This window comes from Artibeus jamaicensis, unplaced genomic scaffold (genome assembly GCF_021234435.1).
Source record: "Artibeus jamaicensis isolate MK-2021 breed Jamaican fruit bat unplaced genomic scaffold, CSHL_Jam_final contig_196, whole genome shotgun sequence".
Classification (NCBI taxonomy): domain Eukaryota; kingdom Metazoa; phylum Chordata; class Mammalia; order Chiroptera; family Phyllostomidae; genus Artibeus; species Artibeus jamaicensis.
The window spans coordinates 1687404-1714761 of record NW_026521401.1 but is presented as its reverse complement, the minus strand read 5'-3'; the positions used below and the strand labels follow the sequence as shown (position 1 = coordinate 1714761).

General features: G+C 47.5%; 1 protein-coding gene across 1 annotated transcript in view; it reads left to right on the top strand.

The window, feature by feature from the left end:
- DSCAML1 (DS cell adhesion molecule like 1) overlaps positions 1-27358 on the top strand; it is a 365485-nt gene that overhangs the window by 331440 nt on the left and 6687 nt on the right. Inside the window, exons 17-27 of the mRNA XM_037147331.2 lie at positions 688-928; positions 2838-2984; positions 5216-5371; positions 12149-12288; positions 20090-20243; positions 22668-22785; positions 23146-23309; positions 23619-23717; positions 24396-24584; positions 25032-25319; positions 26898-27053. Of these exons, the coding sequence (XP_037003226.1) occupies positions 688-928; positions 2838-2984; positions 5216-5371; positions 12149-12288; positions 20090-20243; positions 22668-22785; positions 23146-23309; positions 23619-23717; positions 24396-24584; positions 25032-25319; positions 26898-27053 (1852 nt within the window). The remainder of the gene's footprint in view (positions 1-687; positions 929-2837; positions 2985-5215; positions 5372-12148; positions 12289-20089; positions 20244-22667; positions 22786-23145; positions 23310-23618; positions 23718-24395; positions 24585-25031; positions 25320-26897; positions 27054-27358) is intronic.

The following is a 27358-nucleotide window of genomic DNA, read 5'->3' as shown; positions in this document are numbered from 1 at the left end:
CCAACTATTAACAAATGAACCTAAAAGAAATGAAAACAAAAGCTAAGCAAACAACCAGAACAGGAACAGAATCAGAGAAATGGACATACACAGAGAGAGTTCATTGGGAAGGGGGAAGGGAAAGATAGTGGGGAAAGGTACAGGGAAGAAAAAGCATAATTAGTAGGCATAAAATATACAGGGAAAGATAAAAATGGTACAGGAAACAGGACTCAAAGAATTTATATGTACAACCCATGGACACAAACTAATGTGGGGGAATGCTGGAGGATTGGCGGGGCAGAGTGGAAGGGGGAAATAGGGGGAAAATTGGGGAAACTGTAATAGCATAACCAATAAAAAGTACTTTAAAAAATGGGGATTTCAGCAAGGACACCAGAGAGGCGAGGAGGTGAGGAGACAAGGCTATCCAAAGAAAGAGTGTTCCCTGTGAGCTATGAACGGCAAAGAGGCCAGTGTGCTGGAATGTAGCAAGCATAGGGAATAGGAAATGGGTCCAAGAGGTAATGGGGGTCAGATAATATAGGGTTGTTTAGCCATTGTAAGAACCTGGGCTTTCGCTTTGAGTGAAATGGGAGGCTCTAAAGGGCTGGGAGCAGAGGAGTAACATGATCTGACTTTGGTTTTAAAAGCCTTGTCTCAGAGTCACTGTGTCTTGTCTCCCCTCCCCCTACCCTATACTCACAGGCACCCAAGAAAGAGCTACAGAATGGCGTGATCCGAGGCTACCAGATTGGGTACAGAGAAAACAGTCCTGGCAGCAATGGGCAGTACAGCATCGTGGAGATGAAGGCCACTGGGGACAGTGAGGTCTACACCCTGGACAACCTCAAGAAGTTTGCCCAATATGGGGTGGTGGTTCAGGCCTTCAATCGGGCTGGCACAGGGCCCTCATCCAGCGAGATCAATGCCACCACCCTGGAGGATGGTGAGGGCACCAGTAGAGGGTAAAGGGTGCAGATCCTGGTCAGAGGCAGAACCAGAGCTGCCAAGGAGGGCTTGAGGACCTTCCACCATTCTCAGGCCCCATCATGTTCTTGTGGTCCACACAGGTTCCTTGGATCCCTCCATCTCTCTTGCCCATTGGCCCCTTGAGTGTTGCTTGGTCAGTTAAGCACCCCCCAGGCCTCTCAGTTTATTTGGCCAGCTCTCTATCCATCACTTTCTGGTACTCTGCCCATTAGTCTATCTGTTAATCTGTTGGCCCATCTGAGCACCTTTCTTTACATTCTCCATCCATGCTTCTCCTTCCACCTTTCCTTTCTCTCTTGTTCTGGCCTTCACACATCGCTCTCCCCATGCTCCTTCCTTTACACACTATGATTAGCCTCTTGCATGGGAGCAAGTCTGGATGCAGGACCCAGTAACGTGGATGCAGAATGCATGGGAAAGGCACATCCTGAGGAGCAGCTGTCCAGAGCCCATAACAGCATGCCCAGCCAAACACTAAGCTGCCATCCACCCAGGTCCATGCCGGAAACAGGCCCACCTTTGGCCTCCATTATGGCACCACTTCCCCTGCTTTGGGGGTTGGGGGCCTGGAATTTCCAGCAAGAAGAGATGTGCATAGGCTGGGAGTCCTTTTCCAAACAGAGGAGAGGAAGAAAGTTTCCAGCAGCATGTGCTCAGCAGTTTTTCATCCTTAATTAAGGCCCTCATTAGCCTGTCAGCGCCCGATCATTTCCTGGCAATATTAGCGCTCCTCCCGGGGTATTCAAGGGCCCCTGCTTTAGCAATAGTGTCTTTTCCATAATTATATTACCTTCATTTTGTTCAAACGGGCAATCTGTATTAGTTTATTACACTGGGTCCCTAATTACATGGTGCTTATATTTTTACACCTAAGTAATATGAAACAATAATCATTGTCAAAGAGGATCGTTAGGATGATATATTATCATTTAAATGCTTATGAAAATTAGAGTTGCCTCATGTGGGGTAAGGGGATCTAATTACCTTCCATCCAGTCTGTGCCTCCTTTCTCCCACTGAAAGTGAAGCAGACAAGGGCTTTCCCTTTGCCCTCCTGCTTCCCAGAAGCCAGCAGAAAGTGCCCCCTCAAGTTCTCTCCAGCCCAGCTCCTGGGACCTAGTGTCCCCACTTTTTGTCATCTTGGAAAGAGCAAGTTGCACCCAACCAACCCTGGGAGTGGAACTCAGGTTCACCTCAAAGGTAGCTCTCATAGGGAGAGGGCTAAAGGCAGGACGGACCACCTAAATTGGTTTCAGTGTTTTACAGTCATTCAAGGTGTTTGGGTGTGCTCGTGTGCAGGGACAGGGACAGAGGTTTAATGGTCCCAGAAGTCCCAAAGGTGTCTATGAAACATCCTTTTCCATTCACCAGCATTAACTGAATTCCTCTTTCCTTCTTTTCCTTCCCTTTAGCTTGGCACAAGAACATAAGGGTCCCTAGATCCAGGCCTTGGCTCAGATGCCCTGGTCAGGTGACAACAAAGGGCTGGCAGCCATCAGACAAGACCATTAATCACAGAGACCTCCAGAGCTGGACACGCTGGGCTGTGGTGTTCATTGGTGAATTCCTGGGGGCTCATGCCCAGAGTTCATCTCCTTCTTCCCCCAGCACCTGCTCAGAACTAGGGATATGCCCCCCCAAAAGCAAGGAACCAAGTCCACAAAGATTTCTATTTATCTAAATCTCTCGGAAATGAAATGTGGATTACTTCTTAGCTCAAACTCTAACCACTCACTGAGTCAAGAGGTCCTTCCACTTTTCTAACCTGAAGCTCCTCTAGCTGGGCAGCAGGACCTTGCCTGGGACATGTGTTTGGTGGTATGCCTCCCTGACCGGGCCCTTGGGTTCTTCCCTCACCCCATGCAGTGCCAAGCCAGCCCCCTGAAAATATCCGGGCCTTGTCCATCACTTCTGATGTGGCTGTCATCTCCTGGTCAGAGCCCCCACGAAGCACTCTCAATGGCGTCCTCAAAGGCTATCGGGTCATCTTCTGGTCACTCTACATTGATGGGGGTGAGTCTTCTGGGAGTGAGGGCCATGTCTCAGGGTGAGAGGTACAGGGTCTGCACTCATGCCTGGTTAGAGCTGAGCATATTCCCATGGGATGTCAAATGGAAGTGCAGCCTCCATCTTCTGCACATATTATCCAGGGACCAGGGTCACCTTTCTGGTTGCAGGGAAGGACACGAGCTGGTCCTAGACAGCTGTATGTTTGGGGATAACTTGAGGGATCATAGGCACATATTTGTTCTCCTAATGTGATGTATCAATATGAGACTTTTATGGCCAGATCAGTGAGGGTCCCAGCAGGGTATAGTGGCATACCCAAATGGGACCATTGAGGAGAGTTTAACAAAGAGGCAACTGTTCGCAGAGGGTGTGGAGGGAGGTTGAGATTAGCACCAGCAGGAAGTCCTCACCATCTAGGGCTAAGGGGGCAAGAAGAGGAAGCAGGATCTGCAGAACTCAGGAGCCAGCTGCACCTTGCCCAGGCCATGAGACATGCAGTGTGCCAGGGAGAATGGTAAACCAGAGCCCAAGTGGGACTGGGGACCAGAATGGCAGAGAGAGAAAAACCAAGACAGTATCCCAGCCCTTTGCATGCTGTCCTTCCCTGGGATGCTCTAGTCCAAATGGGATTGTGTGGCCCCACAACAAACCAGGCCCTGTCCACTGAGGTGCACAACCCTGGCAGTGAACAGGAAGTCTGCAGTCATGCCAGCCAAAGGCCCAGTGTCCCTAACTAGGAAATGTTCTCCTGGGGTCACAAAGGGCTACAGAGAATTTGCTCCCCAAACGCTAACCCTTCTGGCCCCAGCCCTGCCCCTCCTTCTTTCCTGGAGGCTCTCCAGCTCATGGCATCCCTCCAGAGCAGCTGCCCTCCCCTTCCCCACCTGGCTTCTGCTCTGCCCAGACATATTGCCAATAGAATTGTCTTCCCCCTTCACCACCTCTGCTGTCTTCTCTAAAAGCACAGAGGCCTGGAGCTCAGGGATTTGATCTCAGGGTCTCCCAAGTTCTTACATTGTGAGATGCCCTTGTGTCTGTGCTGAGTCAGGTAACAGGTAGTCTCTCATTTTTCAGAACCTGCTTCCTCTTTTCTAAGCCTGCAGGCATCCCCAGATCAGTCCCTTCAGGTAAGGTAGGCATTGGCCTCTCTAATGTCCAAAGGCCACCCAGATTGTTGGCTACACTGCCCTCTTCCCAGAAGAACATCTTTTGGGTCTTTCTTTGGCTCCAGTCCTGGATGAGTCTGCCCTGGTTTCTGATCTCCTGGAAAAGGAAGATCCTGCTGCTTAGGCCTCCAAGGTTCCCTCAAATTGACCTGGGGTCCTCTTACACTGGTCATGACATTCTCACGATCCAGACCCTGGCAGTCTGCTGCCCTCCCCCAGCCCAGTCCTCTGCCTGGGACCCCTTACCTGCACCAGGGCCCTGGCAAGGTGCTGAGGTAGTTTTGTGGGACTTGGCTTCTACAAGGCCTATCCTTGGCCAGTGTCTAGTCTTGCCTTTCTACAAGCCCCATAGTCCCAGTGGGAGCGCTGGCAGCTCAGATGCCCATCTTTTTCCCTCCATCTCAGACCTTGGTCCTCCCTTGGGACCCTCTCCCTAAGTTCTTTCTCAGTTGATGGCAAGTTGGTTTATATAGCCAAGATGATGGGTCCTCGTTGAGCGGGAAGAAGGCCTGCCCTTTCTCACTGTTGAGAATTTGGGATGCAGGCCCAGGAGCAGTCTGGTACAGCCCCAGCCAGTCCAAGTCACCCCAGGTTCATACACGGCCTAGGGAGAGCTGATAGTAGGCTCTGGAGCAGCAAAAAGGAATGGCTGAGACTGTCCCGCCTGGTATGAGCTCCCTCCCTCCACTTCTAAGCCACTCCTGGGCTCCCTCACATTAAGAGGGGGTTAGATGGTCGGTGGAAAATATCGCTTGGAGAGATGAAGACATGGAAGTATTCTAAATGGAAAGTATTATATTGAATTTAGTGCTGGATGCTGAGTGCTGGACAGCTTGGAGCTGAGACCAGGCCAGCAAATGCTGTTCACTATTGTGGGGCCACTGGGAAGAGATGTGGCCTGGAAGCAGTGACCAAATCCAGCCCCATGCACCTTGAGGTGGAGGACTAGAGTTGAAGACTGAGCCCAGTGAAGCAGGCCTGACTAGAGACCAGGCTGGCAAAGAGGTGGCAGAGGGACCATGGCATGGCCAGCCTAGATTGCATTCAGAGACTGCTTGTCTCTGGCAGAGTGGGGTGAGATGCAGAACATCACGACCACACGGGAGCAGGTGGAGCTGCGAGGCATGGAGAAGTTCACCAACTACAGCGTGCAGGTGCTGGCCTACACCCAGGCTGGGGATGGTGTACGCAGCAGCGTGCTCTACATCCAGACCAAGGAGGATGGTAAGTGTCTGCTCCAAGCAGCTGGGACCCAGCCTGAGGGGCTCTCCAGGGCCTATTGCTGAGCATGCCCTTGAAATGCTCACTGCCCATCCCACCGAAGGAAAAGGGCAAGAGCAGAGCCTTCCTATTGTCCCTTTGAGGACTCTAGGGCCCTGCTTTGGGAGAAAGAGCTTACAGTGGATGGTGGTGAAATACTTTGGGACTCACAAACATAGAAGAAACCATAACCCAGATAAAGCCTCTCGTCCTACCCCTACCCCAAGGGCACCCTTTTTGTGGCATCTGATCCCCTTCCTGCAAGGTTCAGCCTGGCTTCCTCTGGATACAGAAAGTTGAGGTTGAGGGAAACAAGAACATCACCCACACACCCTGGGTTAGGGACTTGGCAGTCACCCTGCAGAGGCCCCAGAATGCTCTTGGGTGTGCAGGGGGGTCTCTCAGGGAGGGAATGGGAGTTCCCACTTGGAGCTATGATCTCAAAGCCCTTCTCCATGGAGGCAGAACTAGAGGGAAACCAGAGGTAAGGAGCCAAGACTCGAAATAGGGTGGAGTAACAAAATAAGGTGGCATGGGGAGACTGGGAGCTGAGTCAACCTGGGAGAGAACAGATTGGGAGAAGGACCAGACTGCCATCCAGGGCCAGAGCTGCACCCCTCACCCGACCCCAACCCCATGGTGTAGCAGACACTGTAACATTCTGAGCCAGATACTGAATTTTTAGAAGAGCTGGTCTATGTGAATAGTGACAGGCCCACAATGGGCACTTAAAAAACAGAAGACATTGTTGGTATTATGGTTTTTTCCCACTCAGCCTTAGTTTTTCTGAAGTCTAGATCTACCCATATGATTTGCCGAAAGATATTGGGGTTAGAGGAGTTGGAAAAAAAGACTCAGGCTGGAAGTATTGGTGAAGTTCCCAAAAAAAGCTAAGTACTCAGTGACCAAACACATTCCAGCTCAGCTTAATGCTACCCATTCTTCCCAAGCTCCTCCCTTTCCATCAGATCAGTCCCTCCCCACCTTAAACTCTGAGCAATTAAACATTTACCAACCTGCCTGCCCTACTTTTCCTGTCATTAATCCCCACAATCAGGGCTTCCTGGGACAGCTCCAGGCAGAGCCACCTGCTCTTACATGGAGACTGAACCAGGATGGTGCTCAGAGCCCAGCCCCTTCCAGTGCCCAGGGTCACAGACACAAGCAGCCTCTGGAAGTGAACCATTTGGGCCCACAGACTCTCTGCATCCTATTCCAATGCAATTTCTGAGCCACAGTATCAGCATGTGCATTTAGCTGATGGAGGTGAGGCCCCACCAGGGGATCCAGGGGCCAGGAGCACCATCCCAGGGAGTCTAGAGCTACCTCCAGAGCCACACACAGGGATGCACATAGGCAGGGCCCTCAGGCCCTCAGGCAGCAGCTGCATAGAGTGGAAGGGGCACTGGCACACACTGTAGATGTGCATGCCCCAGTCCTGCCAGTTATTGGCAAGTCACTGAAATTTCTGAACCTCAGCTTCCTCATAATAAAATGGGGACAAGTCATATTTTATCAAGTTGTTGAAAGAACCATATTAACTATAAAATCCTTTCTAAAATGTCAAGTACGAGCAAATGGTAGTATTTTTAAGGCTACCAAGGTGGTGGCAATGAAATGACTGCTGACAATGAACCCAGGTGCCACTAAAGGAATTGGTTTCACCAAAGGGAGGCCTAGGCCAGAGGAATCTACAGTCAAATGAAGTCTCATCCAGAGCAGTGGTCATACATCACATGTATGTGATATGCTGTCATAGGTATGATTTAACCTTCCCAATAGCCCTATGAGGTAGGTCTTATTTCCATTTTAGAGGTAAGAAAACTGAGGCCTAGAGAGCCAAAGCAACTCACTGAAGGTCGCTCTGCTAACAGGTGGCCTATCAAGGCTTTCTTGCCTCCATATCCTCTGTATCTCCCATCATGCCACTGTATCAGTTAGAAAGCTTCTGGTTGTGAGTAATACAACTAAAAAAGGTCTAAGCAATAAGCATATTTATTCTCAAACATAACAAGAAGTCTTCAGTAGGACAGCTCCAGAGTTGGATAACTCACTGGTCCCTATCTCTCTGCTCTGCCATCCTCAAAATGTTGTCTGTCTCTCTTGTGATTTCAAGATGACTACAGCCCCAGGCATCACACCAGACAAGACAGAGTTCAGAGTGAGGAAAGAGGTCTCTTCCTATGGGCACGCTTCTCTTGGGAGTGAAAAAAACCTTTCTCAGAAACATCTCAACAAATTTATCCTCATTTCCCACTGGCCACAGTGAGGCAACATGCCTTTTGTTAAGCCAGTCACTGAAAGGGGAATGGAATTACCATGGCCAACATGCCCCAAGCATGATAAACCCTCCAGAGCAGGTGATAAAGTCAGCTTTCTCTAAAGGGTAGAAGAGCATGAGTCCCCAAGCAAAAGTGAAGCTCTGTTTGGGAGGAATAGGAAAGAATGATGGTGAGTGGCAGGCAGAAAACCATGCTTACTCTCCAGCAGTGCTGCCTCAACTCCAGCATATTGTCTCACGTTCCAGCTCCACCTCTGCCATGAGATCTTGAGCAAACATCTTAAACTGAAAGTACTGTGACCCCTCAGGATTTTGCATTTTTTCAAAGGAAAAAAATTATAAGAAAACTTAGAAAAAAGCAAAACAAGTAAAAAGATAAAATGCAAACATATAAGTTCAAGGTCATTTTTAATGTTCAGCTCTCTCAATCTGAAGTTGGTATCAGGTTGGACTGGCTGACTCAGTTTATGAACAATAAAACCTCTTGCCTACTCTGCAGCTTTCTTATGAATACCAAATCTGGCCAAATGGCCTCAGAGTGCACAGTTGAGTTGGATTTTAGAGCACTTTAAAGATCTTTAACTGAAGAAGAGTCTTGACTAGACCCATGCTTTAGAAAGGTAACTTTTGTAGGAGTGCAAGGGACTAATGATAGGAAGGAGGTGGGAGGGATAAGAGCTAATGTCAGAGAGTCCTGTGAGAACCTGTGGACATCTAGGCAGAAAAGAGAAGGTGTGTGCTGGGTGACAGCAGTGAGGATGAGGGGAAAAGGAGGGCCAAGTTTAGAAAAGCATCTCAGGGGGTTTCCACTTCCAGCAATGGTGGACTAGATAACTCAAACCCACTCTCCTTCTTGCTGAGCACACTATAATATCTGGATAAAATATTTTTCAAAAGACCCACTTGAAGGAATCATATTGCTGGCAAGAGAGTGAAGAATTACTGGGCTAGAATCCAAGGGAGAATGTAAGGCCAGAAGATAAGCCTGGCATGTTGAACAGCTTTCCCCCTGGGGGACAATTGCTGAGTCTGGAGGCAGTTGCTGAGAATCTAAGCAGCATTAGAAAGACATGAATTGGAGGCCAGGGCCTGCCAGGGTGTGTGGGTCTGTCTGGTGAAACACCATCCCCCTCACTTGAAATTAAGACCATGCTGCAGGTCAGCACTGTAGGATCGAAAAAGTGGATCGAAAGTAGCTAGGTCAACTTTAAATCTCAGCAGTCATGAAAGTTACACTGAAACAACTCCAGGTTGCTAGTGCCACAAATTGCAGGTACCTTTAAAAAACAAAGATCAATTCTCACTTTAGGAAGATTACAATATTTGAGGCCTCAAATTAGTTTTACAAACAATTTTGCAAATACTGTGTCTGGTATACAACAAAAAAATGATAAGGATAATGTAAACAAAAACCATCAGAAAAAGAAACAAATCCACAAGAATTCCAAAGATAGGTTTCTTTTCTAACTCAAATATGGACTTTTAAATAATTATCCTTAGTAAGATTGAAATTATAAGAGAATTAGAAACTCTCAAATGGAAAATCTAGAAATAAAAACTACTAATGCCTAAAATAAATAACTCAGTAGATAAGTTTAAATAAATCAGACATGGCTGAAGAGATAACTAGTGAACTGGAAGTTAGGCCAGAAGGAAATACCCAAATGAAGCACACGAAGATGAATTAATAGAAAATAAAAGCACAAGTAAGACATAGAGCAGTGATTGTCAAACTTGACTGTGCATACAAATCACTTGGGGATCATGTTAAAATTCAGATCCTGATTTAGCAGGCATAGGGCAAAACCTGAGCTTTTGCATTTCTAACATGCTCCCAGGTGATGCTGCTGCTGACCCATGGACCACATTCTGAATATCAAGGACATAGAAGATGCAAGAAGATATTCCAAAGAAGAGGAGAAAGACAGTGGGGCAGAAGATAAAATGTCTGAAAACTTGTCAGAACCTTTGTAAGATATCAAGCCACAAATGCAAGAAGCTCCACAAACTCAATAGGCAATAACTTACAGAAATCCACACCTAGGCTCATCATAATAAACCTGCTAAGCAAAAATACAAAGAGAAAAATCTTAAAAGCAGTGAAAGTAAAAAAGAAGCAACAATTAGGTTGTCATCTAATTTATCAGAAATAATGGAAGCCAGGACACAATGCAATGGTATATTTAAAGTACAAAAGGAAAATAGTTGTGAACCTATGACTTTCTATCAAGGAAAAAAATTTTCTTCAAGATTAAGATGAAATAAAAAATTTTCATACGAAAACTGAATTTGTCACCAACATACTTTCCCTAGAAAATATTAAAGGGCATTCTTTAGTTAGAATGAAAATGACCCCCAAGTGAAGGTTAGTGATGCAGTGAGGAAAGAAAAGCAATTAAATGGTGAATATATGGGTAAATATCAATTAATATTGACTGTATAAAAATGATGATATCATCTTAGGGAGGATCTAAATATTATGCAGAATTAAAATATACAACAATGGCATATAAATTAGGAGAGGGTTAGAAGTTCTAAGTTCCTTGCATTGCATGAGATAAAAGTGCCAATTAGTGATATTAGCTTTGGAGAGTTAAAGATTTACTTTGGAAAGTAACCACTAAAAGTAGTGGAAGACTGTATAACAGCCAAACTAGTAGAATGGGAAAAATAGAGTATTAATATTCAATCCAGAAGAAGGCACAAAAGGAAAGAAAAACAAAATAGGTGGAAATAATGAAAAGTATTTAGTGAGCTTGGATATTTAAACTTAAATACATTAATAATTGTATTAAAGATAAACTGACTAAACTCTCCAGTTGAAAGATAAACTCTGTCAGACTGGCTGGCAACAAAACAAAACCAAAATATATGCTGTTTATAGGAGACATCTAAACCATAAAGGTACAGAAAGGTTCAATGGAAAAGATGGAAAAAGATAAAAGGCATACCATGCAAAACTGTCTAAGAGAACACTGGAATATTAATATCAGACATAGTATGCTACAGGGTGAAAACTGTTACTTGAGATAAAGAAGGATACTTTGTTATAATAACAGACTCAATTTACTAGGCAAACAAAACAGTTCTAAATTTGTGTGAATCAAATAACATAACCTTAAAATATATAAAAGCAAAGCCTTACAGAACTAGAAGGACAAATAGAGAAATCCACCGTCAGAGTGGGATATTTCAACGTACCTGTCTAGACAACTGGTAAGATGGAACCTATGCAACAAGGGAAAAGATTCAAACACTACAGTCAGCACTCTTGCCCCCGTGGCCATCCCTAGAGCTCCACAGCTGCCAAGACACCCAGCAGAGGTGGGATGGCAGGACTGTAAAAGCAGTGAGGGAGGGTGGAGCCAAGGGTGGCCGCCAGCTTCTGAGCTTAGGCCCCTGTGTGAGTGATGACGCTGCACCCATTTTATTTAACCTAACATTGTTGACCACTTAGTAGATTTAAAAATATAGGTAGTGCTAGAAGCTGAGAGTTGAGAGAGGGAGTGGAAAAATAATAATTGTAATTTATTGAGTGTCCTCTGTGCCTCAGGCACTGTGCCAGGTGCTTTATTTTAATTAGCACTAATTCTCCCTACAAACCTTTAATGTGGTTGTTTTTATATTCATTGTATAGATGGGGAAAGTGAGGCTCAAAGAGGTAAAGTAAATTAAATAGGATACTACCACTATCCTCAAAGGAGTGTAAAAGCTCTCAGGAGGGAAGACAAGCGTACAGCGATGCAAGGGGGAGCTGAAACACGAGAGTGTGGGCTGAGGACAGGAAGCTTCCAGTCTCCCAGCCAGGCCAAGCAAGCCTAGAAATGGGAGCAGGGGGATGTCAGAGTCTATATAAATTGGAATCACTTAGAATAGATTTCCCAGCCAATTCTAAAGTAGACTTTCCTTCCTGAAAACAGAAAGGGCCTAGCCAGCACCCCTAATGCAGTGTCCTGGGCACATGGTGGGAGACACGGTCATCCACTGGCTGACCACATCCCTTGACCCTCTAGAGTAGGCCCACTCTGCGAATCTCTCGAGTCCCCAGCTATAAGTTGCTCAGAAGCCAAAAAGAACGGAGTGACTAGTATGTTTTTTTTGGCCTAAATACAAGTTATTAGTTGATAGAGCAACAGGGCAGGGAACAAGTTAGGGTCATAAGGATCAAGATAGACTCCTCCTGGGTTTTATTTCTCTCTTGCGAGTCCTAACCAAACAGTTCTGAAGCTGGACACTCCCAGTGTCTTCATCTCGGAGATTTTGTTACAAGTCCAAAATGATTGCCTTTTGTCTCCCACCATTTGCCATGCTGGAACCTCCCCCTTTAAACCATAGCTCAAGGATACCTTCTCCAGGGAGCTCTCCCAGACTGACCTGCCTCAGTCTCCCCACCATATCATTCTTTCCCAAAGGCTGTGTTCCTTCTTTCTCTAAACTGACTTTGTCTTCTCTGTGCTCAGTTCCAGGTCCCCCTGCTGGCATCAAAGCTGTCCCTTCGTCTGCCAGCAGTGTGGTGGTGTCTTGGCTCCCTCCCACCAAGCCCAATGGGGTTATCCGCAAGTATACCATCTTCTGCTCCAGTCCTGGGTCTGGCCAGCCAGTAAGTATGCCCAGGGCTGAAGGACGAGTAGAGCAGGAGGAAGATAAAAATACACTATAGATCAGCTGGCTTCCAGGCCAAACACTGGGGCCATTTACATATATGTTTCTACCTGGTTTCATGAATAAGCATGGCACTGGTCACACAAGAGTGGCTGAAGCCTCACCCAAAGTCCATCTCGAGTCTGTCTTCTGTTCCAGAGACTGCAAGATTGTCACAAGTCCTGGAGACTCCTTTGAGTCATAACCAAGCAGGCATGAAAGGGAGGCGAGGGCCTTGGCTCTTCTAGTCTGGCTGACCAAAAAAAAGCCTAGTGGGCCCCAGAGCTGTTGGTTGACTGGACACTGGCTGGTCCACAGTCTCTGGAAATAAATTGTTCTCCAGCATTGTCGGTCTGGGCTTGGAGGGCTGCTGGGACTCTGTCCTGAGTGGCCTCTCAGCACAGAGCCAGCTGAAGAGAGGAGAAAAATAGGGGACAGCTGGCAAGGACATCTCTCTAGGCTGGGACCTGGACCCAGCCAAGGGGAGAGGACTGAGAGACTGCAATATACACCCAAGCCCTGGAGTGGAGATGGTGGCTCCCAGGCTTAGGCAGAGTGCTAGTGCCTGTCCTCCCACTGAACACTGAGAAGGGACAAAGGAGCTCCACGGAAAAGAAAGAGAGGGTGAGGGTAGGTACAGTGTGATATGCACCCACATCCCACAATATGGATCCTTCCCTCTGCCTCTAACCTGCAGCCACTCAACCACAGAGTGCTGCTGGTGGACTACTCTGGGGCACTTCTCAAGTTATGAGAGCAGGTGCATAGATACCTGCCATTAGAAAGCTTCCATTATGTGGGCGGAGGCCAAGGGGTGCCCACTAGAGGGGCAACATCACTGTCCAGAAGATGTGCTTGGGACTGGGGTGAGGGAATCAAGAAGCAAGAGAAGCCAGCTTCTCCCTTCATCAGCAACCTGTGATGTGACCAAGCATCTGCAGATGAGCTTCTGGCAGCCAGAAAAGCTGTCCTGAAATTGCTCAGTAATTATGTCATCATCATCTCCTCTGCACTCTGCTTTCCTGTGGTCTTTCTGAATTACCCCTTGAACCCAGCTCCTCACCTCTGAGGCCAGAGTTCTATTACCAGATAGGAAAGCCATAACCATCTTTCCAGTGACTCCACCCACCTCTCCCCACTCTCATGGCCACTGCCTCACATGCACAAAAGTGCACATATCATAGCTGTACAGCTCCATGAATTCTCCCTGCACACACAGACGAGCAGCACCCAGAGCAAGGAACAGGGCATTGCAACACCCAAGAAGACCTCCTTGTACTCCTTCCTCTCACCACCTGCCCCCAGCAGGGTAACCACTGTCCTGACTGAGATGAGTATCGCCTCTTTTTATATATGGTAGAAATGGAGTTACACCATTTGTCTGGCATCTTTTACTAAACATTATTTTGAATTTGTGAATTTCACCCACATTGTTGTGTGTGGTTATAAATCATCCATTTACTCTCACTTCTATGTAGTTTTCAACTGTGTGCACACACTACAATTTATTATCCATTGATAGGCATTTGGGGGGCTTTCAGTTTGGAGCTATTACAAATGGTGCTGCTGTGAATATTCTTGCATGTGCCTTTTGGTGTTCATGCATTCCTGTTGGGCTTGCACCTAGGAGGGGAATTGCTGGGTCATGGGGTCTACAGATGTTGGGTTAAGAACACCCTGCCATTGTTGGGTGGTTCTGCCAATTTTTGCAGTCAATGTTTTCAGCCAGGTCTTCTGCCCCTCTTTCCCCTCTCTTCAACCCTTCCCCTCATGCACACATTCTAGGCTCTCCTTACACTAAGCTTGTCACCATTCTGGGCATCCATAATGCCTTTTCACACTGCTACACCTCTGCCCCTGCTGATTCCTACCATAGTGCGCTCTTCACCCTCTATCACACACTAAATGTGTTAGATGGCAATTATCTGTTCACGCATCTGCTCCCACACTGGTCTGTGGGACCCTGTGAGGACAAGCACAGCACTTTTCATCTTTGGGTCCCCAGCTGCCAAACACTTTGCCTGGAACATCATTGTCACTAAATACATATTTGATGAATTACTAGCAGCTTGGCAATTGTAAAGCCTTAGACATTGGGCAAATTTCCCTTCAGACATTGATGCTCCAGCCTGGGTTTGTGCAGTCATTTCCTGCTCTTATAATGATGTCTTGCAAAGGGATTGGCGTCCAGGAGCCCAGTCTCCTCATTAAGTTGGGCTTTAGGAGCCCCAAGTTGACTGTCTGGGAACCCCACTCCCAGGACCCAGAGAAGAGCTCCTGGTCCTCATTTTCTCTTTCTGCTGCTGGAGACCTTGGGACCCTCCTTGCTTCCTTTTCATGTCCTGAACATGTAGGAACCCCCTCTCTTGTGGGAAGATTTCCCATTGGACAGTGTCACACGAGGAGCCAACTGTGCTAGTGTGATAAGAACATCAGCCACATTTCAGGGTGGGGACTAGACTTAGTGAGGGATCCAGGGACCTAACCACCATATGTGATTTGTGATGTTACCATTTTCTACAAATATATTCCAAATTCCAAATAACTGCATTGCAAATTCATTTATGAAAGAGCTGCAGGAATGAATGGTGGGGGTGTGGACACACTTGCGTATACATGACAGAGCAAAGCTGTGGGTATTAGTTTGGGTTTGGGGCAAATGCATGTGAGCCTGAGTATGTGGAATGAGCATGTGTGTGGAATCCTCAGAACAGATGTAGGAAACTACCTGTGGTGCTGGCACCCAGCAAGCTACTCCTGGAGACAGCCAGAGTTTCACTGGTCCTGATAGAAATTTTATCAAACACACCCTGGCTGGTGTAGCTCAGTGGGTTGGGCATCATCCTGCAAACCAAAAGGTTGCCAGTTAGATTCCTGGTCAGGGCATGTGCCTGGGTTGCTGTGAAAGAGGTAACTGATCGATGTTTTTCTTATGCATCTCTCTAAAATAAAATAGATAATTTTTTTAATTTTACCAAACACTTGTTGTTTTTTCTAATTATCATAAGAATGCAATTTATTGTGGAAAATTCTGTAAATATATAAAAGAATAGAAAGAATAGTAAAAATTACTTATACTCACTCTTATTTTCTAAAGATAAACATGTCAGATAAACTGACAAAGTTTTGGTATATAGCCTTCTAGTATTTGATCTGTACATATGTTATGGGTTTGGCAGGGAGTTAGTTAAAATAAAAATTTTTGTATTATATAACCTGACTTTTTCATGTAATATATGTAGGCACCTTTCTATAGCATCAAATATTTTTTAAAATATGATTTTGAATGACTGTACATAATCTATTTAGTCAGTCCCTCCATTTTCTACATTAATCTATTTCCAAATTTCCACCATTATAAATAATGCTTCATTAAGCATTCTTCATAAATGTCTCTATTCACATGATTTATTATTGCCTGAAGTAAATTTCTGTAGAAATTCATAGGCCACAAAGAATTTTTTTATTTCATTGATTATGCCATTACAGTTGTCCCATTTCCCCTTCATTCCCTTCCACCCTGCACATTCCCTCCCCCATTCCCCGCCTTTAGTTCATGTCCATGTGTCACAAGGTCTTTAGCCTCTACATTTCCCACACTATTCTTGCCCTCCCCACTGTCTATTTTCTACCTACTGTCTATGCTACTTATTCTCTGTACCTTCTCCCCCCTTCTCCTCCTCTCACTCCCCTGTTGCTAACTCTCCATGTGATCTCCATTTCTGTGGCTCTGTTCCTGTTCTAGCTGTCCCCTTAGTTTGCTTTTGTTTTAGGTGTGGTTGTTAATAACTGTGAGTTTGCTGTCCTTTCACTGATCATATTTTTTAACTCCTTTTTCTTAAATAAGCCCCTTTAACATTTCATATAATAAGGGCTTGGTGATGATGAACTCCTTCAACTTGATCTTATCTGAGAAGCACTTTATCTGCCTTTCCATTCTAAATGAAAGCTTCACTGAATAGAGCAATCTTGGATGTAGGTCTTTGGATTTCATGACTTGGAATCCTTCTTTCCAGTCCCTTCTTGCCTGATTTGAGAAATCAGCTGACATTCTGATGGGAACTCCTTTGTAGGTGACGGTCCCCTTATCTCTTGCTGCTTCTAGAATTTTCTCCTTCATTTTAATCTTGGCTAATGCAATTATGATGTGCCTTGGTATGTTCCTCCTTGGGTCCAACTTCTTTGGGACTCTCTGAGCTTCCTGGATTTCCTGGAAGTCTATTGCCTTTGCCAGATTGGGGAAGTTCTCCTTCATTATTTGTTCAGATAAGTGTTCCACTTGTTGCTGTTCCTCTTCCCCTTCTGGTACCCCTGTAATTCGGATGTTGGGACATTTAAAGATGTCCTGGAGGTTCCTAAGCCTCTCCTCATATTTTTTTGAATTCTTGTTTTTTCATTCTTTTCTGTTTGGTTGTTTTTTTCTTCCTTCTGGTTCACTCCATTGATTTGAGTCCCAGTTTTCTTCCCTTCACTATTGGTTTCCTGTGCATTTTCCTTCATTTCACTTAATGTAGCCTTCATTTTTTCATCTAATTTGTGACTAAAACCAACCAGTTCTGTGAGCATCCTGATCACCAGTATTTTGAACTGTGCATCTGATAGGTTGGCTATCTCTTGGTCACTTAGAAATATTGGCTCTGGGGCTTCGAGCTGTTCTTCTGCTTGAGCCATAATGTTTTGGTCTGTTAGCACCAGTTATGTGTGAGGGGCAGAGCCTTGGGTATTCACTAGGGTGGGGCAACCCAGGTTGCTGGGCTGTGACACTGTATGTGGGGGCATCAGAGAGGGAGCAATGGCATTTGTTCTGCTCTCTCTCAGATTTCAGTCCCCTCTGCCGCTTCCCACAAGCAAATTGGGCCCTTCTGGTGCTGGTTCCCAGGTGGGTGGGCTTGTGTACATTCTAGGACCCAGTGGATCTCTCCAACAAACTCTCCTGTGAGGCTGAGAGCCTCTCCCGGCACCTCAACCCCCGGAAGTTTTTCCAATTGGTGCTTTTAGGCTTTAATGCCCATCGCTGGGGCCCTGGGTTGCGTGGTCTGTCTCACTGCTCACTGCTTTGCCTGGTGTATCTGCGCATGAATGTGTGACTACGGTCAGCCAGACCTCTTGCACCCTCACTGGGTCTGCCCATTGCCACCCCACGTCTGGGATCTGCCAATCACTGCCTGCATGCCTAGGTCCATCTGGCAGCCACCACTTTTTCCTGCCGTTACCTTTCTCTGCTGGCCACCGACTCCACCCCTCTTAGTGGTCTGGATGAATGGTTCGTTTTCGTCAGACTTTGGTACAGTTCAATTTTTTGTCTGTTTTGGTTGTGTTTTGTTTCTAAATCTTGGTTGTCCTTAAATTTGGTTGTGCAAGGAGGTACAGTATTTCCACCTACACCTTCATCTTGGCTGGGCCACAAAGAATATTCTTAAGGTGTGTGCACATATTTACAAATTACCCTTCAGAAAGTTTCCACTAGCGTGGTAAGTACATGCTTGTTCCTTAGGCCCATGTTAATGAAAGGTATTATATATTTTTCATTTTGCCAGTTGAGCTTTTGAAAAGTTTGTTTTAAGTTATTTTTTCTTTAATAACTAGATAGGTTGATTTTTGTTATATGTTTTTATTAGTGTTTTTTCATCTTTGGGTAATTATCAATGTATGTCATTTATCTATTTTTTAAATCTAGTTAGCTCATGATTTTTGTTTATTGTTTTGTGAGTGCTCTTTACATATTAAAGATAAGAATTTCTTTAATCATATAGGTTGCAACTATTGGACAGTTTATTGCTTGCCTTTGATTCCATTTTTGGTGTACCATAGGTTTTCTTTTAATATAATTTACACTTATAAATTACTTCCATGTATAATTTTTGCCTTTATTTTTCTAATCAGAAAGACAGATAAGTATTTACCTATAATTTCCTCTTTTGTAGCTTTACTTTTTAAAAAAATTTTTGATCCATTCAAACTCTACATAAGAGTATGGTGGTGTGTTTTTTTAAAGTGCTTTCAGTAGATTCTTGGTGAATCCAGAGTTAAAGGAAGGCTGGGTAAGATGCTAAAAATCTTTGAGAGGAAACATTTTCTTCCCTGTGTAGAGAGAAACGTACACTCAGGTACACGCTGACACACATAACAACCACACTCAACTTTTCTTCACACACACACACACACACACACACACTTCCACCATCAGAGAAAAATGAACCAGGAGAAAAATATGTCTCCATTTAAAATAACCACACACACCCCTTGCCTCGTTTGCAGCACACACACTGTGATCACACAGGGTAGGCAGAGCAGTACTGCTTTCTTCCTTTGCAGGAGAGACAACTGAAGCCCCAGGAACCACAAGAAACACTGTCTGAGTCACATGCCTAGTAAGAACAGGCAGGTGTTGAAGCCACTACACCACCCTACCTCCTGCACAGCTATGAACTACAGATAGGCACACGGTCCCCCAACTGCCAGGGCTCAGGGTGGCTCTGCCCCTATCCCCAGCAGGGGCCTCCTGTGTTCCATGCCAGATCTCCATGAGGGAGGCAGGAGGAGGAGTCTGACAGGGACCTCTGTGTATATTGAAGAAAGTCTGTGCCTTCTCCTCAACCTTTCCTTGAAGACAGCCTGAGACCCAGGAAGAAAAATATTTTCTCCTGATATAAGTCATTGAGCCCCTCGGCCCTATGATGGGGCACAGAGAACGTGCCTCTGTGACCCTATATCTGCCTGGAGGCCTGTCTCTCAGCACGGGAGGAATGCTTCTACATGCCTATGTGTGTGAGCATGCGCACATATGTGTGCAAGACCCTGTGACTGCCAAGATAACTAATTATTAGTTCCCTCTGGCCTTAGGACCCCCCATCTGTTCTGGGGGCTCCCCTCCCTAGAATTCTGCCCTGATTTCAAAAAGACTCTAGTGCCATCCTCCTTCCCCTTCCCTGCAGCTGACCAAAAAATAAAATAAAATGAAAGTCAGCCCCCTCCCGCCTGCACCAGGGAAGAGGCTGACAGGAGGTCTGCAAACTAGTGCTTATCAAAAGCTGCTTCTCAAATTTATTTCAATATCTGAGCCTCTGGTTTCCAAGGTAACATAATCTTTTCATCAAAGCAACTGGCAAAACCACTGGGATCTGATATTGTTTTGTTGGCAACTTGTCAAAACTGTCATTTGGTTAAAAAAATTTATAGATTTATATAACCTACAAATATATATTACAGCTTCTGTTCCACTAATAATCATTAATAAAGTGTTGCCCGGTGAAGCTTTCATAGTTCTCTCTCCCACACCTTCATCCTCTGGATGGGTTTGCTTCCTGCAAGGCTAGGAGGTGACTCTGAGTGGGGACACGCTGAGGAGCCCGTCTTCTCTGGGAAGAAGCTCCCCAGAGATTCCCTTTCTAAAAATTTACTGGGACCCTCCCTCCTCTATTCTCCCTTCTCCCAGCTCCCTCCAGCTCTCAACCAAAAGACTCCCACTCCCTGGCGCTGCAGCCACAGTTGCCAGCACCTGGATTAGTCAGAAGTAAACTGAGGCTGACCCAGCAATACCCCAGAGCAGACCCATCGGTGCCCAGAGCCAAGCCCAGCGCACTCTCTATTTGTTGTTTCTCCAGAACCGGGAAGGACAAAGTAGGCAGGGTCCTGCCTCCCCTCCCACAGCCCCAGATACTACCACCTCCTCTGAGCCCAGGGTCTCCAGGAAGGTTGGAGTTGGAGGCTGGAGGCCTGAGGGCCTGGGTTCATAGTAGTTCTTTGCCTCTGCCCCACAGGCTCCCAGCGAGTATGAGACCAGTCCAGAGCAGCTCTTCTACCGGATCGCCCACCTGAACCGAGGGCAGCAGTACCTGCTCTGGGTGGCTGCTGTCACCTCTGCTGGCCGGGGCAACAGCAGCGAGAAGGTCACCATCGAGCCAGCTGTCAAGGGTGAGCAGAATGGGCCTGGGCCAGATGGACAGACTCTCCCAGGAGCTCCCTTCTAGATATCTGGTCCTCCACAAATGGAAGATACCTCCCTCCACCCTGTCTGAGGAGCTCATCCCACACACCTCCTCCCTGCATCCCCTAAGACTGGGCCTCTGCTGCCCCCTGACGCCCAGAAAGCCTCACAACAGGCTCGAGGGGGCACTGATACCAAGAGGCTACTGGGCATGGTGCCCCCAGGGCTCCCCCTTCAAACTCTACTCTGGGATTGAAAGAAGGGGTATTTAGCCCCGCTCTATCCCCAAAGGGCACTTTTCCCAATGCTCAGCTTTTCAGAGGGGGCTGAGGCAGGGTACACGCTTCCACAGAGCAGAGAACTGCAGAGTGCCTTAATCCTGAAGCCTGGACACCTCACTGATCTCTGGTTCATTCGTAACAGTCATTACAGAGTGCATAACATGAAGGAGGCTCTGGGCTAGAGGCTGCACACCGGGTGGATTAGACTGTGCTTGACCTTAGGGAGTACCCCACTGAATCCCTGACCTGGTCATTCATGTGCCATGGGGGCACATGCACCCTGCTTTACAGAGAATGACAGTTCTGAGGCTGCAACAAGACAGAGGCAGCCAGACAGAGCTTCTAGGCTCCCCTCTGTGCCAACCCTGGGGTCAGGCTCAGCCACACAAGCCTTTGACTACTGATCTTCTACTTTGGTGCTGGGCTGCCCTGGGCCTTTCCTCTTGGCCCTGCCTCTTCCCACAGCTACCCGATTCTCTAAACCAAGCTCCAGTACCAGAACTCACATGGGGTTGAAAGAAGGAGAAGTTCAGCTGGGACACAGGAGTCCTCAGCCCCACCCCCACCCCCCATCCCCTGGCACAGCCTCAGAGTCAGGGAGCATGCATTCAGGGCCTGCAGTGGGCCAGGGGCCTCCATGGGCCCTGTTGGTGGGGCTTGTTATCCCATTTACAGTGGAGCACTGAACAGCAGTGCATGGCCTGCACTCTGAAGCACTCAGTCACTTAGTTAAATTAAGACCTCTACCGGTGGGCCTGGAACTGTAAGGTACATGACAGGACTACCTTCTGGCTGGACCCCTGACATCTTTGCCTCCCCTGCTTTCCAGGATGCGACTTGTGCCTCCTGGTCCTCTCGGCTTCTCAGGCCTACCCCTGCTCCACACGCAGGGACACTCCTTTCTTCTCTGGGACTATGTGTGTTGAATCCAGGGTTTTGCCACTTCTCCGTCAGTCTACATCCCCTCCTGGTGACCTCATTCACTCTGCCGACTCTCACATCAGGGCCTGCGGTCCAGCCATCTCTCTTATGCTCCACAACATTTATATCCAGCTGTTTTCTAGCTGCCCCTTTAGGTGTCCCCAGGCACTCTGGGCTCAGTGTGAGGCAGTCTTCCCATCTCTCCTACATGCCCCACTCTTCCTCCCCCATGCCTTGTCTCCACGAGGACACTATCACCTACCAAGCTGGCCCAGCTGGAGTCCCAGCAGACATCCCCACCTCCCCTTCCATCTCTTCCCTGGAAACCAGTCAGACCCCAAGTGCTGGCAGTTCTTATTCTGAGCCTCCCATCCATCTCCCCACCCACCACCATCTTGTTTCTGGTCTACACCCATCCTTCAGGACCAGCCACACAAAGCCCTCCTCAGCAGGCAGCCAGGGATTGAGCTAAAATTCAACTTTGAATGTGTCACTACTTATTTATAAGCCTCTAGTGGCTCCTCATAGCCTCAAGAGGAAGTCCAGCCTCCTTGTTCTGCCAGCAGAGCACCCCTCCCGTGCTTCTGCTTCCACTCACCCCTCAGCTCTGCTTTTGCCCGCCCCCATTTGCTCACCCTGGGCTTTGGTCACCTCAATCAAAAATTTGCAGACCCACACACTGGCCATGTGATTCAGTCCTCTGTGCCTCTCAGGGCTGTTCCTTCTTCCTGACAGGCCTTTCCTTCTCTTCAGTGAGCTCCTTAGCCTCTAAGAGTCTAAAGCCTCTCCTCATCTTCATCTTCGCCACAACTAAACAGCCCAATTCACTCCTCCTTCATGGAGATACTCCCATCAGGATTTGTACCTACCCCTGCCACAGTATTTTTCACCTGTAATTACTTTTTAAAGTACCTGTCTCTCTCTTGAACTCAACAACTTGAGGACAGGGAATGAATTTTATTCATTTTGTGAATCCTCAGTGTCTCATGTGATAGTTGACCCATAATAGGCATTTGATAAATGTTTGTTGAACAAGCACTCCCAGCTGAAATTCCCCACATCCCCAACCCCAAGTCCAAGGTAGAGGTCAGGTAGTAGAGGAACAACTTTTACAAAATATTCAGGGAGCCCTGAGAAAGTAGGGTGGGGAAGGGCAGAGGCAATATTGGGTATAGAAGTGAGGTTGCCCTTATCCTCTCTTCCTTATAGCCCCAGCAAAGATCATCTCATTTGGGGGCACTGTGACAACACCCTGGATGAAAGATGTCCGGCTGCCTTGCAATTCAGTGGGAGATCCAGCCCCAGCTGTGAAGTGGACCAAGGACAGGTATGTGTGGGACCCTGGAAGGACTGGTGACCCACAGAGAGGAGCATAGTAGAAGAGCCATGACAAAGAGCATCGGTATCCCTCCCTTCCTGCTGTCTCGGCCCTGTGGGTACCCTGGATGCATAGCTACCACTCTCAGAAGCAAGCCTCCCTGATGCCCCTCTCTTGAGAGTTCAGGAGCTCCCTTGCCTGGATAGTTAAAAGACCAAGGTTACTAGTCACCCCTCAGGAAGTCCTAAGTAATACCCAAGAATCCAGGGACCCCTGGCAAGCCTCCTTCTGCTTCCAGCTCTATTTGCCTATAGACCTGGGGGAGGCTCTGGGGGAGGGAATGATTGCCAAAACCCATGCCCCCCACAGTGAAGACTCAGCCATCCCCGTGTCCATGGATGGGCACCGGCTCATCCATACCAATGGCACTTTGCTGCTGCGTGCTGTGAAGGCTGAGGACTCAGGCTACTACACCTGCACGGCTACCAACACTGGGGGCTTTGACACCATAATTGTCAACCTTCTTGTTCAAGGTGAGCCCTGCAAGGCAGGTGGGGCTTGGGTCGGGGCAGGGATGGAGAAGGGGTAGAAATTTCATCATGTGAAAGACAGGGTTTCTGAATGGAAGAAAAATACCTATCACCAGGGATACCAATTCTCAGTGGAACAGAGATGCCAAATGTATGAGCAGGCAGGCGGGGCAGGGAGAATGAGCAGGAGTGAGGGCAGCACCTAGAAAGTAGGAAAGCCAATCCCTTACCCACCTTCCCATTGGGATACCCCCAAACCCCCATCATCAGAAGTCAACCTTGTGGTGAGGGCCGGTGGCTTTCCCCTCACAGTTCCCCCGGACCAGCCTCGCCTCACTGTCTCCAAAACCTCTGCTTCATCCATCACTCTGACCTGGATTCCAGGTGACAATGGGGGCAGCTCCATCCGAGGTAAGAGGAGTCTGGATAAGGAGGGGTAGGCATGGGAAGGAATCTAGGCCCAGAGTCCCCATAATGCCCAGGAAGTGATGGGAGTTACAATTCAGACCACAAGGAAATTGCCCAAGTGCCATGAAAAGAACATCAGGCATCTGGGCTCTAGAACACCCCTAGAGAGCCATGCAAACCCCAAGAAGTCATTTTTTTCTCTGGGCCTCAGTTTCTAAATCTTAAAAGTGGACAGACTACTGGATGAGTCCTTCTCAAGCTTTAAGATGCATGTAAATCACCAGGGGATCTTGTAAGAAGATTCTGATTCAGGAGGGCTTTAGTGAGAGGCTGAGACTTTGCAAGTCGAGAAGGCATTCAGGGAGGATCACACTGTGCTGCTGTCATGGGGTCACATGTGGAGCACTGGGGTCTAAACAGGATCCCCTTTAAGCCTCACAAACCTGGTTTTCTGCTTCCCTCCCCACCTTGGCTTCTGAACCCTAACATGAGAATTGAAGAGAGAGCAGTAAAACTCACCCAAGTTCCTTTCAGTTTTTCCTCTGAAGTGCATCGGCCCCTGCCAATGACCAAAGGCCCCACTCTGCCCCCTGCCTAGAGCCCACACACCCCCCTTGTGATGACTGTTGGGTACCCCTGGCCCCACCCTGCCCCCCTGAGCCAGGCAAACCTCCCGGGCAGGCTTCGTGCTACAGTACTCGGTGGACCACAGCGAGGAGTGGAAGGATGTGTTCATCAGCTCCAGTGAGCGGGCCTTCAAGCTGGACAGTCTCAAGTGTGGCACATGGTACAAGGTGAAGCTGGCAGCCAAGAACAGTGTGGGCTCCGGGCGTATCAGCGAGATCATCGAGGCCAAGACCCATGGGCGGGGTGAGGCCTGATGACATGGGTGTAGGGAGAGATACGCCCAGGGAGGAGGAGGGGAGGGAGAAAAATCTCAGGACAAGGGGTGGAAGATGGTGGGGATAGAGAAGGAGGGTGCAGGGAAGCAAGAGGCTAAAGGGAGAGACAACCTAATTCCCATCACTACAACATCTGGACAAATCACACTAGGAAAAGCCAGTCCCACTTTCCTACTGGGGGTGGCAGATGTTATCCCTTCTCTTCCTTCTTCCTGCATCTCTATTCCTCCTTTGCTGAAGCCTTCTCTCCAGGTCCTTTCCTCCTGTACTCCTCCTCTCTTCCCTGGGGTCAACCACTGATCCCCCTAGAGCCACTGCAGTCTTGGGTACCCCCAGGGAACCCTTTCCAGCCCAGATGAATGAATTCCCTCCTCTCAGTCTCTCTAACCTCTCTCTCTCTTCTTCTGGCCCCCAGAGCCCTCCTTTAGCAAAGACCAGCATCTCTTCACTCACATCAACTCCACACATGCTCGGCTTAACCTGCAGGGCTGGAACAATGGGGGCTGCCCTATCACAGCCATTGGACTGGAATACCGGCCCAAGGGCACCTGGGCCTGGCAGGGCCTCCGGGCCAACACTTCTGGGGAGGTATTTCTGACAGAACTTCGAGAGGCCACATGGTACGAGCTACGCATGAGGGCTTGCAACAGCGCTGGCTGCGGCAATGAAACGGCTCAGTTCGCCACTCTGGACTACGATGGCAGTGAGTCAGGGTGGGAGGGAGCAGCACAGATGCTGGAACAAGGTGCTGCCAGAAAAGCTGGCAGAGAAGCAGGGACCCAAAGAGAGAAACAAACAAATAGATAAATCAGCAGGACAATAGTCAGGAGAAAGGCTGACAAGTGGATAAGCAGGCAAAGGAAGCCACAGATTGGTAGGCAGGCAGGTGCACTAGTGGCCAATAGAGATAGACAGGCAGACAAAGTTATAACACTAAAAATAGAGGGTATTTGAAGGCACCAGTTTTTCTGTCCATTACTTCAGAAAGATGGAGAGGGAGGTGAAGATGCAGCTGAGGTTCTGCCCTCTAAGAACCCTCTGCTAATATGGTATATGAGACAGGATGGGAGAGCCTGTGCTGCAATAAGAGAGAAACATGAAAAGTTCCATAGCTAAACCAATAAATATTTGTTTCTTGCTCTCATAAAGTGTATGAGGATTGGCTGGCCACCATCTTTTAGATCTGTCATCTTGAATCTGTAACTTCCAAGATCACCAAAAAGAGAGAGATGTAAGAGCCACACAAATTCTTAATTGCCTTGGCCAGGAGATAATACTCATGACTTTTATTCACACTCTGTTGTCTAGAACTAGTCATATGGGCCCTAACTGGTGTGGATCAGTGGACTGGGCATCGTTCCACAAACCAAAAGGCCACCAACTCAATTCCCAGTTAGGGCACATGCCTGGTTGCAGGCCAGGTCCCTGATCAGTTGCCTTTCACACCTCCATGGGCGAAAGGCAACTGATCAATGTTTCTCTCCCTTTCTCTCACTCTCCCTTCCCCTCTCTCTAAAAATAAATAAATAAAATATTTTTAAAAAATAACTAGTCACATGGTTCTAATCTAACTACCCAGAAGCTGAGAAATGCAGATGAGCATATGAATATTTGGTGAGCACAAACTGGAGCCTGCCACAAGGGGACATCTCACACAATGCATGAACAGATGTGTACACATGCACACACAAACACATGTGCCTGCACACACAGATCACATGCACATGCAAATACATTAAAGTTCACAGAAGGCTACATTCATAGGGACCTGATGTCACAAACTAAGTCTACCTATGTGTTAAGGAAAAAGAATGAAGTAGTATCAGAAGGGGATGGGGTCAAACAGGAAAGCCTTCATGAAAGAGATGACTCTTAGCTGAGGCTTTGAAACAGTCAAAGATCAGGGCATGGCAGAGGGCTGTCAGCAAGAGACTCTATTGTTTCTCCCTGTAGGCACCCAAAGCTAGCAGATATTGCCCAAGGGAAAGGGAACTCCAACAAGCAAGAGACTCTCTGAGAGACTTCAGGATAATTTTAAAACAGGCCCAGGATATCAGTAGTATCAAAACATAGTGTAAAAACTACCCAACTATTTAAGGTTGTCCTGATGAGACCAGAATTTATGGGAGCAGAGGGGAGGGGAGGAGCTCTGTTCCAGGAAGTAGAGGTCAGAGGGAGAACAAGGAGAGCAAGGAAGGTCAAAGGGCTCCCTCACTCATGGGAATCTGCATAGCACTCCACTCATAAGGAACAGCTGACTTCCTTCTTCACCCCCAATCAGGTACCATCCCTCCCATCAAGTCTGCTCAAGGTGAGGGGGATGACGTGAAAAAGCTGTTCACCATCGGCTGCCCAGTCATCCTGGCTACACTGGCAGTGGCTCTGCTCTTCATTGTACGAAAGAAGAGGAAGGAGAAGCGGCTGAAGCGACTCCGAGGTGGGGGAGTTTCCTTCCTGTGGGCTTCCTGGGCATGAGTATTGACCCTCAGCCCCAATGGCCACCTACTACTAGCTCACAGCCTTATCTAGACAAGATAGAGTGTCTGTGTCCCCTTGAAAGGCAAGCTGCCACAGCAACCTTCTAAAACCTCCCTAATGTTCACTGCCCCCTCCTATGTACCCCAGGACTTTGTGCCTATCCTAACCATGGCTGACTTTTAGAGGTTCAAATTGGTAAAGCATAATGCTTATTAAAAGATTTAAACATTCCTGTATTATTTGGTAAATAAATGTTGCTCCCTG